General features: G+C 32.9%; 2 protein-coding genes across 2 annotated transcripts; both read left to right on the top strand.

Moving 5' to 3' along the window:
• Window positions 1–1,124: 1,124 nt before the first annotated feature.
• Window positions 1,125–2,460, top strand: LOC113766180 (probable S-adenosylmethionine-dependent methyltransferase At5g38780). Its single transcript, XM_027310395.1, has 3 exons — window positions 1,125–1,217; window positions 1,314–1,985; window positions 2,089–2,460. Exons 1-3 carry the CDS (start codon window positions 1,125–1,127, stop codon window positions 2,458–2,460), a joined length of 1,137 nt encoding a protein of 378 aa, XP_027166196.1.
• Window positions 2,461–10,716: 8,256 nt separating this feature from the next.
• Window positions 10,717–12,054, top strand: LOC113766179 (vinorine synthase-like). Its single transcript, XM_027310394.1, has one exon. It carries the CDS (start codon window positions 10,717–10,719, stop codon window positions 12,052–12,054), a length of 1,338 nt encoding a protein of 445 aa, XP_027166195.1.
• The last annotated feature ends 534 nt before the right edge of the window (window positions 12,055–12,588 follow it).

Here is a 12,588-nt window from a genome sequence, read left to right as displayed (position 1 = left end):
TTAAGAAATGGGTTCGGAAAGATATTACCAATTGAAGAGGAAATCCAAAATCAGAATTAATAGATGGGTGGAACATAATAAGTAGATCGCGAGACTAAAATTTCATTCCAATCATGCTTTATTTGACTATCCAATTAAGGTCTTGAAGTTCAATGAATTTGCTTCTTCCTCTAGCATTTTCTCCCCAGTCTCAATTTTTCTCTCTCCTGGTTCCTCACAAAGTGGCTGCTGATACTTTCCAGTTTCAAGAGCGCGACCAGCGGCTGCCGCTACTCAATTTTGATTGGTGCATCTTCCGGCTGGAACCATGCACAAGTAAAACTTTGACCAAGACAATAAATGATGGGCTTTGGTTGTGTTTGGGCAACCCAATCAAGTTGGACCAAGCCCAACAGACACCGGGATAATTCAATCATCATCTGTTATAACTTTATTTTTGGATAAATTCCACTTTATCACCTACAATTTAACGTTTTTTCACATAATTTTTCCATAATTTCAAAAATTTTGGACTAAAGTATCAAAATGATGAAATTTAAATTTTATAACGAAATCAACTAATATATCTAAAGTACTCTTAAGCAAAGTTAGAAATTATTTATTAACTATGAGAGTTATGTATATATTTTAAAAACTACAAAGAGATTATGTGGTAAAGGACTAAACCATGAGGGAGTTATATAGTCAAACACAAAATCATAAAGAGTTAAAATGTCATGCATATTATGTTTATATATTTTTGTCACTTTAGTCATTTTAGTTTATAAACAAGGATAATCTCAACATTTGAGTAGATTTCATTATAGAGAATTATTTCTGTCGTTTTGTCACTTTAATCCAAACTATGAGGGGGTTATGTATAACTTTTGAAACCACATGGAGATTATGTGAAAAATTGTTAAACCGTAAGGTGGCAAAGTATATATTACCCTTATTTTAAAAAAAAAATATATATATATATATACATGCACAAAAACAAATGACATCCGTCCGTCGTGTCTAATGCCTGAAAACAATATAAGAAAACTAAAAGCTCTTAATTCTTTCACTAAATCCTCATAAAGGGATTGTCATTTCTCAGAAATTAAACACCACCAAAAGGCTTCAGGCTGATCAACGGGAGAATGAATATGGCTCAAGAGATACTCGACAATTCTGCATATCCCATGGTAGGTGGTGATGGTCCATACAGCTATGCTCGCAATTCCAATTATCAGGTACTAATCTGCCACGTGACAGTCAAATTTACTTGCTTAATTCTCGTGGACACAAAAAGAGAGGAACATAATGTGTAAGTTTTTAACTTGATGCAGAAAGAATCACTGGATTCAGCTAAGAAAATGATGAATGAACTGATTGACCAACATCTTCATCCTGAAAACCATCTGCACTCTATGAATCCTTTCAGTAATTCATTTCGAGTTGCAGATTTTGGATGTTCTGCTGGTCCTAACACGTTCCACGCAGTGCACAACATCATCGAAGCTGTTGAAAACAAATACAAATCCCTACGAATGGAAGCAGAGATGCCAGAATTTCACGTCTTCTTCAACGATCATGTCAATAATGATTTCAACACACTCTTCAGAAACCTTCCTGCTACAGGACGGTACTTTGCAACAGGTGTACCGGGTTCTTTTTATGGGCGCCTACTTCCTCGTTCCACACTACACTTTGCACACTGCTCCACCGCTCTTCACTGGCTCTCCAAGATCCCAGTAGAAGTGACGGATAAAAACTCCCCTGCTTGGAACAAGGGCAGAATTCATTATACTGGAGCTGCTAGAGAAGTTGAAGATGCATATTCAACTCAGTTTGGAAAAGATTTTGATTTGTTCTTAAGAGCCAGAGCACAAGAGCTTGTTCCTGGAGGACTAATGATGATTGTAGCAGTTGGATTCCCTGATGATGTCCAGATATGTGAGTCCAGTTTAGGCGAAAATTTTAACGTTCTGGGATCCTGTTTCCTGGACATGGCCAAAATGGTAAAGGAAGCGGTCCAGTTGCATCAACTTTCACAAAATCAGTTTTCCATCTTTTAATTTAGTAGTAGCATACTTGAAAGTTGACACCATAGTATCCTTGCAGGGAATCATCACTCAAGAAATGGTGGATTCATTTAACTTGCATTTTTATTATCCATCACCATCTGAGCTGAAAACACTGATTGAGGTGAATGGATTGTTTGAGATTAAGAAAATAGAGAAGCTCGTCTCTTCAATCGCAAACAAACGGGTTCTGCTTGACGTTGATGCCTGTATCCTTCACTTGAGAGCTGTCCTTGGGGAACTCATCAAGGAACATTTTGGTGAAGGAGTAATTGATATCTTACTCGAACGTCATAGAGAAAAATATATCGAGAATCCTATACTGTCTGATGAGAGGTACATTAAAGAGGCTAGCTACGCTGTCTTTCTCAAGCGGAAAATAAGAGTTACTTCAAGAAGAAATTCCATATAATCAAGTCACAGAGTTGGTTCTTGTGGAGATGGTACAGGAGCAATGAGTGCTGTTGGATTGTAGATTATTCGAGAAGTTGTATTTGTTGTGATGCGATCTATGCAAAATAAAAAAAAATTGTTGGAAGAATAAAAAAGTTACTGGTCGGTAGTTGTATGAACTCGTCTCAACTCCCAATAAAATTAGCCTTTTTTTTTGGGAAAAGTTTTAATAAAATTTAGGGTTAAAGGCAAAAAAACCCCACAAACTATATACCGAGTTGCAGTTTACCCCATAAACTATAATAATAGGTATTTTGCCCCCTTGAATGATATGTTTGGACAAATCTACCCCTTTTATTTTAAGCATTGTTATTTTTCTTTTTCCCTATCATTTTCTTTTTAAATTCTTCCTTTTTTTTCTTTAAACATTGTTTAAATAAGTAGACTAGATTAGTCAAAATTTGTTTATTTCTTAATTTCGTATGTCAATATTTTATTAAAAAAAATCTATGGAATACAAGATTTTTTTTTCCAAATGTTAAAGTCAATGTCATTTAAGAAATTGAACTTTTCAAATATATAATAACAAAATAGAGAAATTGATTAATCAATTATCAGTAGTATCAATAACAAAAAAGATGAACTACTATTGTTGTTTATTCTTATTTTTTATTTCATTACAAATAACAATTGCTAACTTTTCTCTTTTATGTGATATATAATATGTTACTTTTATTATAAGTAGTTGAGTAACTGTGAACTCTTAATTAGTTTATAGGTACTTAAATTGTTGAATTACTAGATTAATACACTTTACAATATAAGCTACATATATTTTGTAATAACAAAGAGTTATGACAAATTATTAAGAATGAATTTAACAAATAAACAAATTTAAAAGGCAGTTTAAAAAATTTTAAAATTTTTAATGTAAGTCTTTCACATCGGAGAGAGATGTTGGCTAGTTCCAAGAGAGAATGAGAACAAAAAGAAAATAAAAGGAAAAAAATTAAAAAAGCTAACAGAGAAAAAAAAAAAGAAGAAAGGATTTAAGATAGTAGGGGTAGTATTGTCCAAACATATCATTCAAGGGAGCAAAATGCTTATTATTATAGTTTAGGGGGTAAACTGCAACTGGGTGTATAGTTTGTGAGGTTTTTTTGCATTTAACCCTAAAATTTATAATTAAATGTGAGAAATTTATTAAAGAAGGCACCAAGAAACTGCTGGAAAACAAAGAGGCTACGCTTCTTGGATTCTACTAGCCATTTTTTTAGCCCTGGACGCGTTGTGTTGTTCCCACCATATTTATGAGGATTATTAATCATATGTAATTCGTTTGTACATAAAATACCATTGAGGATTTCGATTATAATATTGTAAAGTTGTACACTATAACAAATAATAATAATAACAATAACAATAAAATGGTTGTATTCAGGAACTAAAATTTTTAATTTTTTTGAATTTTTTCTATACTGTGCCCTTCAAGCATAAAATAAGAGGTGCGATCAGTGTTTAATTGTCTGCAAAAGATTAAAATTTTTGGGCGAAAATTGACGTAATTCTAGAGTTGATAACAATTAATGTTTGAATCTATTTTATGTGCTTATTTTGTCTTTTATTTTTTGTGCCTTTAAAGAACAGACTAGAAAATACATCTGTTCTAACTCGCCTTAATTTTTTCTTGTATAGAGGTTACTTCTGTAACCATTGCTGATTGCCAAACTTAGCTTGGTGTCATTTCTTTAAATTCTTAATAAGCTCTATTGGTTAAGCTTCCATCTTTTGACGGATATGTCGCTAATGCTTTTTATAGAAGTTAGATTTGTAGTTTCTGGATGCATATTGAACCATTCGTGGGTGATTTTATATATCATACTTCTATATGATACCACTTTTTTAATTATTAATTTGGGTAATAAATATTATATATATATATGTGTGTGTGTGTGGTGTATGTATATCTGTTTGCGAATAGATCTATTTCCATGCAAGTATAACTAAGCTAGCCCTCTCCCTGCTATCGGGTTTATGATTTGAATCCTGAGTTTGACAGTTGGAGGTGGGAAGGGTTATGGCGACGGGTGGTAACTGGGAAGTTAAAAAAAAAAGAGGTTAGCCTATTTTGGAACTTCTCCACTAATTGATGCCAATAAGCTGAAGAGATTAGTCCAATTGCCAGAAAGGGTGAAACCGCATTAGAAAGTGACAATATGCAAAGAAGCTGACAATATCCAAGATACCATCGAAATCAATGAAAGGCGTTAAATGCAACATCAATTACGTAAAAGGAAAAACAAGTTTAGGAACAGAAAGCTTTATTCTATAGGATTTGACAATTGAAGAACATGCAAAAGGATTTAAGTTTAGCGGCAGAAATCAACGCTTGTGTAAGCCTTGCATCATACTCTCGTTTCAGTAATTAATGGGTAAAATACCAAAAAACTCCATATGATTTAACAACTATTCAATTTAATTCTTTCTAGTTTAGAAACCTATACTATAATACTCTGTGATCTTGACTAAATTGAAAATTGGACAGAAGCATTCAATCTAACGATTGGAAGAGTGGGGACAAAAGTGCAATAAAAAAGGTTTGAACACTTACTGTTGGGATCCAAACACGGAACAAATAAGTATTGATACATAAAGTACACAGCAATTTAATGACAAATAAGCTACAAGTATGAAAGACAAACGACACATAAGATTTAATGTGGTTTGACATCATTGAACCTATATCTACAGAGAGAAAACTCATTTTTTTATTATGAGAGGAAAAACGCTATACAAAAATATAACTTGAACCCAAACCTAACTCCTGTATACCATCTCTCATCTCCCAAGAAGCCTTTCTCACCCCATGTATAAAGCTACATGTCGTACTTTTGTGCTCCTTTGCGCGTCTTGTGTGTCCATTGTGTGCCACTTTGTAGTATGCTAACCCACTTATTTATAGAGAATATTATTTGGCTAAAACCAAATAACAACAAGAAACCAATACTAATTCATATACTTGTACATAAAAGGAAATAACTTCTAAATCCTAAACAAAAAAAGAAAATTCCATGGTTACTACTTCAAGTAATTAAAACTAATTAGGAAACTAGTTAATTTCACACAAATTAAGAAACTTATCTAAAAGAAATTAAACCAATTTCCTAATAAATCTCCACCTTGGCAAATATTTCTTTTAACAACTATTTTCGTTTAACTACCAAATAATATGGTACCGAACTACACATCCGAATCAATATAGCCCTGACACCCAATTGATTCAATCGACAAATGAATATGTGTAGTTACCCCGAGTCTAACTTTCAGTTGGCTCACGAGAAGGTGCCTCAACTCACCATTTCCCTTTACAGGATTTCTTCTCATCACCACTTGTTATTTGGGATCCCCTTCTGTGAATTTTATTTCTAATCATTGAGATAACCAAGTGGTAAAATTACCATACTCTTCCTATTTTCAGAACTGTCTCGCCATGTGTGGTTTCTAAGACTCCATTTGCAATGAAAACTCGTAACTGTTAGAGTCTTCTAGCATTTAAAAATTAGATTCCTTTGTTTTTTTAGAACCTATGCCACACCGCCTAAAGAATATAACTGGAATCTAAAAACCACCGGGATGAAGTATCAATCGATAGAGTTGTGAGAAAATTTTCACCGATTCACGTCCAAAATCAACATTGGATTTCACTTTTTCCTTAACCCTTGAATCACCTGTCTAGATTCATCGTCAAGTATCTCCATACTTTCCGACTTCCCATCCTTCACCATCAATGCTTCTTGCCAAGCAATTGAAACAAGGATACCACCCATTAAATTGTTCAATTGATAATAGCCACCAACACACTTGATTTCAATAGTTAACTAGGATCCAATCACGAACCCTAATTCATATCCTAATTCTATTCAACTGGATTAACCTATGGAATAGGGTCAAGTATATAGAGTAACTTAACACTCATGTAGTTAGGGAAAATAATTAGATTTAAAAAAAGTTCTAGTCCAAATCAAATGAAATATTGAATCCTATAACTCTGGAAGTCCACAACCAAAATGCATACAAGGTTACATTTGTTTTCCTCTCCTTCATTCCTTAAAAATTATTAACTCATATTTTAATAATGATTATAGGTCGTTTCACACCCAACTATGAAAAGCTCTAATATACAAAAAAATAAAAAAATAAAAAAAGCACTTGAGTTTTATGAGCAAGGCAAAGAAATTTTGAAAAGAAACAAAAAGAAAAAAAGAAAAGAACAATAGAGTGAATCGAGTTTATGGCAATGAATATAAACAAGCAGAAGAGAGTAAAAGTTAACTATTAAGTTCATAAGCCGTGAAAATATATATATATAAAATGGGTCTCCTGTCTTTATTTTAGGGTTAATCAAGGCATGAGTTAGTCATACTTTAGCACTCCCAACTTCCAAAATATACTTTACCCCCTAACTAGTCAAATGTTAAAATGTTTAAAATCATAAAGAAAAGGGTTAAAAGCATTAAACCCTCCTGAACTTTACCCCCAGTTACACTTCCCCCCTCAACTCAATAAATAGGCACTTTACCCTAGCTTTATGTTTTTGGGCAAAATTGCCCCTTTTAAATTAATTATTGTTTTATTTCTTGCCTCTCCTTTGTTGCCCTTTTTTACTTGTCAATTTTCTTTATTTTTTTAATTTTTATCCCTTCTCTCATGTGATCAACTATTTTATTCTCTTTGCTACCGTTATTTATATATTAACTTTAATCTTCTTAAACGTATTCTTTATTTATTTTTAGCTTATTTAGTTTTTGTTATTGAAAAAGGTAATGACCATAAAGTCTATTCTATAACAAAGTATATATTATCTCTATGCATAAACTATTTCATACATTACTTAAATCAATATGTCTAGAGTTTAGAATAAATTAGTTGTTAATAAAAACAGTAGCAGTTAATCAACTATACATGAAAAAGTAAATAAAATTATTAATTACTTTATTTTTTGGGATATAATTTAAATATTAAGTAACTTAAAGTTCTAGTTTGCTAATATCTTCCTAAACATTCAATTTACAAGTAATATGCATTTTTTCATTATAACTAGCATATATCAATTTTTTATACTATATAGTTTGTCTTAAATTTTCTAATAATGTAAATAAATAAAACAAGAATGAAATTATAAGTAAAAGATTATTACAATAAACATATAAATTAGTAATACTAATAAGAAAATGAAACAAAATAGTGACATGTGAGAAGTGAAAAAAGAAATTAGTAAAAAAGGAAAAATGAAATAAATAAAAGAAAGTAGTGGAAAAAGAAAAACAAGGGAATGAATAAACAAAAAAGAAATAAAATAAAATAGTAAGGGTACTTTTGTCTTAAAATATCAAATAGGCGGGGACACGGTGCTTATTTAATGAATTTAGGAGGGCAAAGCACAACTTAAAGTAAAGTTCAGCGGGATTTGGTGCATTTAACCCTAAAAAAAAATTGTCTTCGAATGACTTAAATAGCCATGGTTTGTTAGTGAAGGTACAATTGTAGCCTTATGTTGGAGGGAAAAAAGGCATATGACTAGGGAAGAGAAAAAAAAGAAAAAAAACTTATTGCTGAGTGAAAAATGTATAGTCAATAATCAATAATCAGCAGGGCAAAGAAATCTCAAAAAAGCCCTGAAACCCTTTCAGAGAAATTAAAAAAAAAAATTTGCCCAAATACCCACTGAATCTTCACTTGATTAAACGGTTGAATCGGTCAACGAAGAGGACAAATTAAGTGATTTAAGAAGCACTGAAGTGATTCTGTGAAGTAGCAATAACATCAAAAATAGGGTTTTCACTTTATACTTTGATGAAATTGAGCAATTCGAGGAAGAGTTACTGTGATTCATTTGTTGAAGTTAGATTGCATAAAGTTTAGGATTTGGCTCATTTGATGAAGTTAGAGTGCAAAAAATTTGGCTTGACTTCTGTTTTTGTATTGCACCTTTTGGTTAACATGTACCAGCCGGAAAGGTATTAGTCCAATGATAAAAAATTTGGAAGGTATTAGGGCTGGGTAGTAAGAGGCTGAGGGTAATTTTGGAAGTGAAATGTAATAGTTAAAAAGCACTAACGATGTAAATTTGAGATGGTAAAATTTATATTTTAAAAGATGGAAGAGGTAAGGTGATACTACCCCATATCTTCAGTGGAGCAAAGTGTGCTTAACCCTCTGATCAAACTATATTATTTAAGAATCTAATCTTTTATTAATATTTGACAGTAATTGTATGCAAAGCAGGGGGAATGACTCAATTAGGCAATCACATACAGAAGTGCAATAAAAAAAAAATACAGCAGATAATTATCAAAATAAGGAGTTGGCACAGTTGTCAGGAACAACTGTGTGAGATGATATATGGCCCAAATTTGCTAATAATGCCAAAATCAAATTGTAAGAACCAACTATCACTATGTAATTCTGACACAACAAATATATGTGAGCCCATAGAAAAAGAAACACCTAGCTCTAGCTATACACAAGTTTTGTGATCTTTGTATACACCTCTATACACTGTAGTGTAGACACAAGATCTTCTAACATGCATCCTGTACAATCTTACCATGGATAAACTCAGAGGGATATAAAAAATTCCAAACCCCTTTGAGTTCTTAAGTCTACATACTTGGTAGATTGTAGCAGCAATTTAATTCTAGGCACAGTCTTCAGAAAAGCTTTTCCAATATAGGTACTATTTTTTTTCACTTAGGGGCATTGTAGCCTATCGAGACTAATTCTCTAAATCTGTGTAGAGTTTTGCTCCAAAAATGTACAGTTAGGCAGCACACGAAAATCGATGATGGGATATATTGGTAATTACCAAACTATGAATCAGTCAGATTACCCACGGACTCAATATAGGTACTGTTGATCAGCCCCCATTGAGCCCTTCATTTCAATCCCCAGCCATAGTGAAAACAAACAGCAGCTTCTGTACCGGTTCTCAGATTCCAGAGGTATAGGGAGACATAAAATATAGGTGCTTAATTGTTTGGTTATCCATAGGACACAGCACACTCTTAGATTCCTTCTAGATGTTAGGTGGCAAATAATTATCTTCCTGGCGCTCTCATCAATCATTGTACACATTTTTTGTGGTTTAACCTCGAGCACTCAAATTTCAAAACCATCTAAAAGGTTTTGTATGAATAATTTCAAGCCAAGAAATCATTAAGATTGTAATACAAGTGTGCATGAATATTTTACAACTTTGGAAAGGACAAAACTTTATATTTAAACCCATAGCCAATTAAATAGATAAAAAAGCAATGCTAAGGCTAGTATTCCTTAACGTCCATCTACCCCTCAAACTATATGCACAGACTGGTTTTGTCATAACAATACTGGGTTATAGGATTTTTGTCTTACACTATAAGAGTAATGCATTTTTATTAAATCTTTTTTTTTCTTTGAGATGAATTTAGTGTAAACCCATACGTGCTTCGTATTTAGCATAGAACATTACCACTTTTGAGTTGAACCAATCCGCTATTCTATATAAGCTCTATACAAACTGAAGTTATATCTCACGTTCTGGTTTCTTTCATATCTCAAAACTTATTGCTTTTACCTTTTAGTCTATTTGGTTGCTATTCTTGGCTTTTTCCTTTTTTTTGTGGGTAAATTACTATTTACCACCTTGTGGTATTGTATTTTACCACACAACACCCTCATATATGGTACAATATATCTACATGTTCATCACTATGATTTTATCTAAAGTGAAAAATGAATGCTAAGCACCTCCAGTTATCGTGATTGACCCAAACGTATTTAAAAAATTTGTGTTACGCATAAAATGTGCAATTAATATGTTAAAATATGAAATATTCACTTAACTAAGTATTCAACTATGTATGGTTCAATAATGTCCACTTCATTTTCCCTTAATTTTTTAAAAAGTGATTATTGTCTTTAATATCTAAATAAGGACATAATTGAAATTTAGCTAATATAGTTAGCAGAGACATTTTTCATCAATTTTTTACTTTATATTAAATCACCTCTGGCTGGGTGGGGAGGGTAAATGGATGTTAGAAAACAATAGAGGATTATGCATTAGAACACGAAATCCCAATGGGTAACTTGTAATTTACCCTTCTCTTTTTCTAGTTATCTTTTTTTTGTGAAAAAAAATTAATTGAGCAATTGTCCTAGAAAACGTAGTTATATAGATAATCCTAGTCGTATAGCAACAACATCCAAGTAATATCAATAATTGGATGTAAAAATGGAAGTAGAGATCATTTCCCAAGAGATAATAAAACCATCTATCCCAACACCTGATCACCTAACAATCTTCAAAAGATCCTTTCTCGATCAAATTAGTGGTAGATTTCTTGTGAGATTTATCTCCTTCTATCCAAGAAAAGAAACAAATTTGACGATCAATCAAGTCACACATCAACTGAAAATTTCTCTTTCCCAAACTTTAGCTCTCTATTATCCACTTGCAGGCGTCTACAAGGATGATTCATCTATTGAATGCAACGATAAAGGAGCTCTATTTGTCACAGCCCATGTTCATTGCAACATCAACGAGCTACTAAATCTACCAAAATTTCAGCAGTTTCACAAGCTTGGCACCTCTTCAAAGTTCCATGAAGATGGTCCTTTCCAAGTTTTTGTTCAATTCAACACATTTTCATGTGGTGGGGTTGCGATTTTCACGTGTTTCTCTCACATGGTCATTGATATGACAACTATCAGTGTTTTCCTGAAATGTTGGGCTGCAATTTCTAGAGGTTCTCAAGATGATCAATCACCAGGTCATCCTTATCCTCGGTATGAATCGCTAGTGCTTTTCCCTCCTAAAGACTCTGTTCCGCTTGGTTTCTCGGTGGTGGTCAAGGGATCCTTACTCAAAGATGGAAGAAGTATACGAAAAAGATTCGTGTTCAGTGCACCAGCAATATCTGATCTCAAAGTGAAAGGTTCCAGCAAGCGCGTACCGGATCCTACAAGTGTTGAAGTTGTGTCATCTTTCATCTGGAAGCATGCAATGGCTGCAGCAAAGGTAGTAAAGGGTTTCCAACAGCCATCAGTAATATTTCATGCAGCAGATTTGCGAAGAAGAATGGTGCCACCTCTACCAGAATATTCTGCTGGGAATATTGGTTCTCCAATCGTTGCAGAATATGATAAGATTGATGAATTGGAGGTAAAATTTGGAAGATTAGTGAAAATACTAAGATTGGCTAAGGAAAAAAATAAGGATGAATTTGTGCCAAAATTACTTAGTTCTGGAGGGTTTGATATGATGATTAAGTTTTTGGAAGACTGGGGAGAAAAGTGCAGTAACAAAGATTTAAATACTTACCAATTCAGCAGCTGGTGCAAAATAGGATTATATGAAGTCGATTTTGGCTGGGGAAAACCAATTTGGACTAGTTTGGTAGGTGGTACTGAGGTAGAATCCATGTATAAGAATTTTGTGGTTCTTGTTGATGGATCAGATGGTGGGATTGAAGCATGGTTGATATTGGAGCAAAAGGAGATGGCTGTACTGGAAAATGATGGGGAGTTCCTTGCTTATGCTTCTCCAAATCCTGGGATCATAATATCTTAAAAAAAAATTTAAATCGACATAGGATTTGGGACTTAGAATTATATTTTGTTATTCTTGTTCTATGCATGAGACAAGAAAATAACATTCTTCTGTACAATTGATGAACAAGGCTGCGATGACAACCTGAATGGTAAGTTTATATCAAGCAAATTGGAAGTTTAATTATGAAATAATAACTCCTGTTTTTTCATCCTAACTACCAAATCAGCATGTGCCAACAACATTTAAGCACTAACAAACAAAAATCTCTATTTTGTTACTTGGCATGTCAAAATATACTCTCACAAAGATGGTAAATGCAAAAAGCTTGCTCGTAACCTTTCGTAAGAGATTGTTGGGGGAAAAAAAAAGAAAGTGGAATGATTTTATACTACTAGTGTAATTATTGCATTCTTTTGCAAAGACTTAAATAGTTGTGTTATAATTTTTGTTGTATTCTTACAGTAATTGATATTTATCTCCTTGTTAATGTCACTATGTAGTACAAATTCTCCTTTGAGACCGAGTGTAGAGGCCAATTAGCATTTGAGATCG

This window comes from Coffea eugenioides, chromosome 3 (assembly GCF_003713205.1).
Source record: "Coffea eugenioides isolate CCC68of chromosome 3, Ceug_1.0, whole genome shotgun sequence".
Lineage (NCBI taxonomy): Eukaryota > Viridiplantae > Streptophyta > Magnoliopsida > Gentianales > Rubiaceae > Coffea > Coffea eugenioides.
The sequence above is the reverse complement of the archived record's forward strand: the minus strand, read 5'-3'. Positions and strand labels throughout refer to the sequence as shown.